The sequence below is a fragment of the Helobdella robusta genome (assembly GCF_000326865.2).
Source record: "Helobdella robusta unplaced genomic scaffold HELROscaffold_67, whole genome shotgun sequence".
NCBI lineage: Eukaryota > Metazoa > Annelida > Clitellata > Rhynchobdellida > Glossiphoniidae > Helobdella > Helobdella robusta.
In genome coordinates, this window is record NW_008705379.1 from 150,831 (window position 1) to 158,138 (window position 7,308).

General features: G+C 39.1%; 1 protein-coding gene across 1 annotated transcript in view; it reads left to right on the forward strand.

The window, feature by feature from the left end:
* Window positions 1-224: 224 nt before the first annotated feature.
* HELRODRAFT_194117 (hypothetical protein) overlaps window positions 225-7,308 on the forward strand; it is a gene marked incomplete at its 5' end in the record, with an annotated part of 14,304 nt that continues 7,220 nt past the window's right edge. The window contains 21 exons of the mRNA XM_009030324.1: window positions 225-332; window positions 982-1,189; window positions 1,319-1,557; window positions 1,719-2,180; window positions 2,432-2,611; window positions 2,896-3,037; window positions 3,139-3,336; window positions 3,557-3,618; window positions 3,826-3,990; window positions 4,092-4,169; window positions 4,264-4,380; window positions 4,637-4,810; window positions 5,053-5,226; window positions 5,317-5,507; window positions 5,627-5,741; window positions 5,856-5,997; window positions 6,161-6,291; window positions 6,440-6,520; window positions 6,648-6,797; window positions 6,877-7,002; window positions 7,088-7,166. Coding sequence (XP_009028572.1) covers window positions 225-332; window positions 982-1,189; window positions 1,319-1,557; window positions 1,719-2,180; window positions 2,432-2,611; window positions 2,896-3,037; window positions 3,139-3,336; window positions 3,557-3,618; window positions 3,826-3,990; window positions 4,092-4,169; window positions 4,264-4,380; window positions 4,637-4,810; window positions 5,053-5,226; window positions 5,317-5,507; window positions 5,627-5,741; window positions 5,856-5,997; window positions 6,161-6,291; window positions 6,440-6,520; window positions 6,648-6,797; window positions 6,877-7,002; window positions 7,088-7,166 — 3,322 coding nt within the window. The remainder of the gene's footprint in view (window positions 333-981; window positions 1,190-1,318; window positions 1,558-1,718; window positions 2,181-2,431; window positions 2,612-2,895; window positions 3,038-3,138; window positions 3,337-3,556; window positions 3,619-3,825; window positions 3,991-4,091; window positions 4,170-4,263; window positions 4,381-4,636; window positions 4,811-5,052; window positions 5,227-5,316; window positions 5,508-5,626; window positions 5,742-5,855; window positions 5,998-6,160; window positions 6,292-6,439; window positions 6,521-6,647; window positions 6,798-6,876; window positions 7,003-7,087; window positions 7,167-7,308) is intronic.

Consider the following 7,308-nt stretch of genomic DNA (forward strand, 5'->3'; position numbering starts at 1 on the left):
AAATTCAATACTTTTGTTTTTAAAACTAACCTTATAAAGCTAAACCTATTGTAAACAAAATAAAACAAACATTACTTAAATTCATTTTTAGTTTTTCATGAAGATTTCATATAAAAATGAAGTTAACGATGTTGGCATGTTAGATTATTTTGTTTGGGGAATTTATAAATAGTTTTTAAATAGCAATAGTTATAAATAATTCATAAATAGTTTGTTGAATTGAAATGGGTTCTATTGATTCCGAAAGTAACGACCAAACTGCAGTCCTGACTGGATTTTTGTTCGGAAATATCGATGAATCAGGAAATCTAGAGGAGGATTTTTTAGATGAGGTAAGTAGATCAAACGTGCCAGTAAACGTAAACGCAAAGTAAATCAACTGGTCTAAAAAAGTCAACCAGCGTTTGTAATGGACGTTGACTTGTCCCTTACCCTGACACTAACCATCTAACCCCCAATTAAAATACTAAATAATCATTATATATATTGTTATGATTTTAGACTTAAAATTATTTTAATTTCAATTAATCAAAGTTTGTAAAGCACTATTTCTGCCATGATCAACAAATAGCTTAGAAATGAACGTACACTAGCTTTTTTAAGTAGTAAATTATAATTATAACTTTTGATAATTAAATAATAAAGAAATTTAAAATAAGTAAAAATTAATCACAAAAATACCTTAATTATCGTTTCACTAACTAACTGCTCAATTTTTTATAGAATGCAAATCCAATAAATAGTGTTATTTTGCTTAGTAGTGATTTGTATTTGTTGTTCATTTTTATTTTATTTTAATAGTTTCACTAACTCATTTATTTAGTTGAAATTTTTGTAAAATTTATTCATTTGGTTTCACTTATTTAGCTTTAATAAAGATATAACCTCAAAAAATCAGAATATAAAAAAATCACCTTTTTTGCATCATTTTTAAATAAATTAACCAGCATAAATAAACAAACAATTTCAAACATTTAACAGGAAAGTCGAAGACGGATTGGTTTCCTGGCTGGCTTCGGCATCGAAAGTTTTGTAAAAGAGATAGCTGAAGGGAATGAAGATGGCAAGGGTCCAGAAGAAGCCTGTGAAGCCAGTAGCACAAATCTGGACGATAATTTTGATAGCAAGAGTAAGGAGATTTTTGACTCTGAAGTTGTATCTACATGCCCTGATGGTCAGATAAAATCAGGTTTATGAATGTTTTTTGTCGTTTGCATTAAACTACTTTGAATTATCCTTAGTTTTAAATGTTGCTTACAGTAATAGATGTACTTCTTGAGATTAAATTTCATTCAATTCACTACTTATTTTCTAACAGAATTTTCAAAATCTGACAATGCCGTCGACTACTTTGACATCAATGAAGTTGCTGATGACGACAATTTTGAAGTCGAAGAGTTGAAAAAGGAAGTGAAGGAGGAGGAACCAGTCGTCGTGGTCAAACAGGAGCCCAAACCACCGGCGCAGACCCTGAACACTCCACTGGCCTCCCTCCTACCTCCACAATTAGCTGGTGAGGATGTTCGAAAATGGTTTCCTGAATTTAGGACTAATGAGGTTTGTCTGTTTGTCTTAAAACTGAATCCAATTTTTTTTCTTTTTTATAATTTTATTTTAGTAAAAAAAAAGTGCGAAAAATTCACAAATCGTCTTCAGTTTTTAAGAAGAGGTTAATGTTTTAATGTTATTAAATATGATTTTTATTATTTTTCGTTCAGGTTCTTAGATTTTCGAGGCTCTTCAAACCGGCACATTTGCCAAATATCTGGAAGAAGAAGAAGAAACCGAGTAAAGATCAGCAGCCAAACAGTTTTGAGAATAGTAGATTGAAAATTAAGGAAACAGCACCAAGATTTGAGCATCAGCATCCCCTGCAAGTCAGCACCAACTCCAACAACATACAAAAATTACCTTCTGAAAATAAAAGGCAGAAAAAAAAGAAGAAGAAAAAACGCTCTACTGTAGCAGCAGAAGCTGTTGGAGGTATGATCACAGATGAAAATGCAGTGAAAAAAAAACACAAAAAGAAGAAAAAGAAAAAAAATAACAAAGAGGATAATGATTGCCATGATCTAGATAATGATGGATTCTATCATGACGAATTCATCATGCGAGAAAAAAAGCCTGAAATTATATACGGAAGATTGCCCACACCCAACGAACTTGCTCTGGATGACATGGTAGTTTACCACTGTGTATTTACTCATGTACACTTTGTATGGCGTGGTCGTTTAATGGTAAAGATGTCTGGCATGTGATATGTGTGATGCCTTCATTCATGTGTATTTGCATGTGCTGTGTGTTTGTGTTGATAGTCCTGAGAGGTACTGAAGAAGTGACAGTTGTGGAAAACTGCATACATATTCATTCATGTTTTTTTACGTTATGTGGTTATTTGATGTTACATGACAAATACTGCACATATTTTTAGGAGTACCTCATGCGCCCAGAACAGCCGTCGAACCAGTTTGGTGATGGCGGGGAGGGCAGGGACAACCCGAACAAACCTGAGGTGGCCGATTGGAGGTACGGCCCTTCGAGGCTCTGGTACGACATGCTCGGTGTCCCTGACAACGGGGCAGGGTTCCATTATGGCTTCCAACTTAAACAGGTACGTTGTGTATTCGTTACATGCAATTGAATTGAAAGGGAACAATTTGTGCGTGCATGCTCGTGTTTGAGAGAGAAAGAAGAGAGAGAGAGAGAGAGAGAGAGAGAGAGGAGAGAGAGAGAGAGAGAGAGGAGAGAGAGAGGAGAGAGAGGTTTAAACTTGCCGATAATGCGCAATTTAATTTTGAATTTGTACCATTTCACCATTGACATTGTAGATAGATAGGTACATGTTGAGAGGGTTCATTCATATTAAAAATTGATTGTAATCAAACCATCCGACAGCAAACATCAGCTGAATGTACAACCTCTGCTGTGAATGCTTTGCTGAAAAGTGAAGAAGATGACAGGGAAGCTAAAGCAACAGCTGCAGCAGCAAGAGTTGACGACGACGTCGTTGCTGTGGCCGATGGTGAAGCTGTTGACGGTGCAGATGCTTGTGCAGATTATAACCCTGACTTATAATTTTATCGTTTTTATCATCATTATATTTGTCTCCATCATCATCTTTATCATCATCATCATCAGGCAGAGACAAGAAAGCGCAGGTGAACATTCCAGAAGAGGCGTACTACATGATAACTCAATCCCATTGGGAGGATGACATCATATGGAATGGAGAGGACGTGAAGGTCAAGGTCATGCAGGGCTTGAGACAGCGAGCCGCACGAGCCGGCTGGATTCCGACATCGAACGCCAGGACGTACGAGCAGTTTATTAGTCAATGTTGGTGGTCTTCTGCCCTTCTTTCATTTTCGTTTTGTCATTGTCTGTTTGTTTGTTTGCTTCTTTTGTCATTGTTTGTTTTTCGTTCGTTCGTTTTTCGTTCTCTGTTCGTTTGTTTATTTGTTTCAATAGAAAACAAGGCATACATCCATACATACATACGTGCCCAGACACGCACACACACACTCACTCACACATGCAAACACATGCATACGTGCAGATGAGCCAAATACGAAAATAAACGCCGGATATAGCATGTTTCCAGTTGAGAACGAGGAGCTAGTCAGTGGCAGATGGATGGAGAATATCATTTGGGATGCCCAGGTCGGCTGCTGATTGGTCGATTTGCTGATTGGCTGGAGTTGGTTGATTGATTGGGAATGATTGGCCGGTTGGCTGGCTAGCTGCCTGTTTGATCGATTGACTGGTTGATAGAGTGATTGAATGATGGATGGATTGATTGATCGATTGAATGCACTTCTCCTCCAGGCAATGGATAAATTACCGGAACCAAGTATACTTACATTGGATCCAGACGACGAGAATTTAATCTTGGACATCCCTGACGATTACGACGTCAAGCAGCTACACAAACAGCAGCAGCAACATCAGCTGCAGCAACAGACCAATCAGGATGGAACCAAGAAAGAAAAGGTTAGAAATTAGCTATTTTCCAGTTAATAATAATAATAATAATAATAATAATATTAATATTATTGTTATTATTATTTAAAATTATAAATATAATAATTTAGGAGAGCAAAAAATCGAAGATGCTGCTTGGAAAGGCTGGAATCCTGAAAGACGAGGAAGATAATAATAATAATATGCAGGTAGTAAAAATCTTAATAATTATCACCGTAAATACATAATTGTTAATAATAATTATTGCTATAATTATTATTTTGATAATAATAATAATTGTAGGAAGAGCCGGACATCATTCAGAAACACCCCTTCAACCTATCAAACGACGAGTACTATAACCCCAAACTGACCACGGACAATGCCCTGGGTCGAAACATGGGCGGATCTGTTATACAAGTTTGTATACGACTGTTTGTACGTGTACGTGTGTATGTGTGTGTGCGCGAACGTGCGTGCGTGTGTGTGTAACTTTTTGCATCTTGGTACAGGTATTAAATTGATTATAAGTACTGTGTGTGTACTAAAGTGTATGTTGTGTATGCATGTGTGTGTGTGTGTTGTGTGTGTGTGTGTGTGTGTGTACAACAGTGTACATATAGTACACAATACAAACACAACTTAGTAAAAAATACCAACCAATAATACGAAACAGCATTCGACGCCAGCTATAGAACTACGTCAGCCATTCTTCCCGTGTCATCTGAGCATCCTGAAACTTCGGAACTTCCACAGGTCATCCCTCAAGAAGTACAGTCACGGGGCTATGACGTCACCTGGACCCCACCCCGTTCTGCCGCTTATTAAGCAGATTAGGAGGAAGGAAAAAGTTTGTTCTTCAGTGATTTGTTTTTGTTGTTTCGTGCTTGCTGCTCTGTTGTTGCTTGCCTGAGGTTTCATCTTTCTCGTGAATGAATGAATGAATGAATGCATGAATGAATGAATGCATGAATGAATGAATGATTGAATGAATGAAGGTATGAATGAATGAAGGAACGAACGAACGAACGAATATACAACCGAATGAATAACTGAAAGTATAAACGTTAAATCTGACTAAAATTGCAACAGTTGAGAGAGCAGGAGAGGCTGGCGAGTGGTGGGGGTGAGATGTTTTTCATGAGGACAGCGGACGATCTGACGTCCAGGGACGGAGAAGTTGTACTTGCCGAGTATTCAGAACAGTACCCACCGCTTGTCAATCAAATCGGAATGGCTACCAAAATCAAGAACTACTATAAGAGGGTTTGTCGTTGGCTGCTGTTTTAGATTTCATTTCATTTGATTTCATTTTATACCGCACCTCATTGCAAATATTGATGAAATCATCCTCAGAGACCAGGCCAGGAAACGAGCCCACCAGAATTTAAATACGGCGAGCTGGCATACGCCCACACCTCACCCTTCTTGGGGGCTCTACAGCCGGGCCAGTGCGTGACCGCCTTCGAGAATAACATGTTCAGAGCCCCCCTCTACGAACACAAGATGAATTGTACTGACTTTTTAATTATCAGGAACAGGAATCAGTGCGTTTTCTTTTGCTGTTTGTTGGTTAAAGGTTTTTGTTGATGTTGTATATACGATCACACTCGTATACACGCACACACACACACAAGCACACACACGCACACAAACGCCACTACAGCTACTACATTAGAGAAGCGGATGCCATATTCGTTGTGGGTCAGGAGTGTCCGCTAATCGAAGTTCCTGGGCCTAATTCTAAAAGGGCCAACAATTTTTTAAGGGATTTTTTGCAGGTTTGCCACTTTGTTTGTTGTTGTTGGCGTTGCTGTTGATGATGTTTTTGGCGACGACGATGCTAATAGTAGTGATGATGATGGTGATGACGTCACTATTCCCTCCTGACCTAGTTATTCATTTACCGATTGTTCTGGATGAGTCGCGACAACCCGCGGCGAATCAAAATGGAGGACATTCGCAAGGCCTTCCCATCGCATTCTGAGAGCTCCATCCGGAAGCGACTAAAGCTGTGCGCAGATTTCAAAAGAACTGGTTAGTGCTTGCCTCGGTGTTTCCAACTTATTCTATAATTTCACACAATCAGTTATTCTGGTTTAAGCCAAATCACACATTTCAGTATGAGCCATGCTTCAACGCCGCGCTTCCCTGTCGCTCGATTTTTAAACTTGAAATGCTTCATTTGTTATTTTCGCAGGAATCGATTCAAACTGGTGGGTGTGGAAGCGAGACTGTCGTCTGCCAAGTGAGGAAGAGATGCGGGAGATGGTGTCGTGCGAGCAGTGCTGTGCTTACTACAGCATGCTGGCAGCCGAACAGAGGCTTAAGGTTGTTGTCATCGTTGTTGTTGTTGCTGCTGCTGCTGCTGTTGATGTTGTTGTTTGTTGATGTTGATGTTGTTGCTGAAGTCATTCTACTACTTATGTCATGCATTCCAATGTGATGCGTTGATGTTGTGATGTATGTTTTCCGATAGGATGCAGGCTACGGAGAGAAGTCGTTGTTTTCCAACGAGGAGGAAAATGAAGATGACGTGCAAGCCAAGATGGAGGATGAAGTTAGTGACGTCATCGTGAACCGTGAACACATCCTTTACGTTTAATATTAGTTACAGATTACACGTTACTTACATGTAATCGTAATGCATTACATGTAAATTTACATGTAAAAATTTTCGTCCCCAGGTGAAAGCGGCTCCGTGGAATACGACCCACGCGTACATCTCGGCCATGAAGGGCAAGTGTTTGCTGGCTCTGAATGGGGTGGCTGATCCGACAGGGTGCGGTGAGGGGTTCTCCTACGTTAAGATACCGAACAAGCCCCAATTAGGAAAGGTTAGTGGATAGATGGACGGATAGAATGAATGAATAAAGGATGAACAGATGGATGAAATGATACCCACCCAAAAAACAGGACGACCAATCAAATCAGTTGACCTTGAAGAGGTCAGTAACCGGAACGGACGCTGACCTGAGGAGGCTACCGTTGAAGGACGCGAAGAATTTGCTACTCAGGAAGTTCGGGTTCGATGAAGCTACCGTGAGTTGTTATTATTATTATTGTTGTTATTATTATTATTGTTGTTGTTATTGTTGTTTGTTATCATTATTGTTATTCCTTTCAGGTTAAAAAGTTGGGTAGATGGGAAGTGATCAACGTGGTTCGTACTCTGTCCACTGAACAAGCAAAGTCTTCCCAGGATGGTCTGTATGCGACACAAGCGACAACATAACATAGATAACATAAAAATTGACAACAACAACATATACAACAAAATTAACAATTGCGACATAGACAATAAAGTCCTGGTTATGACATAAGTCCTGGTTATGACATTAAACTGAC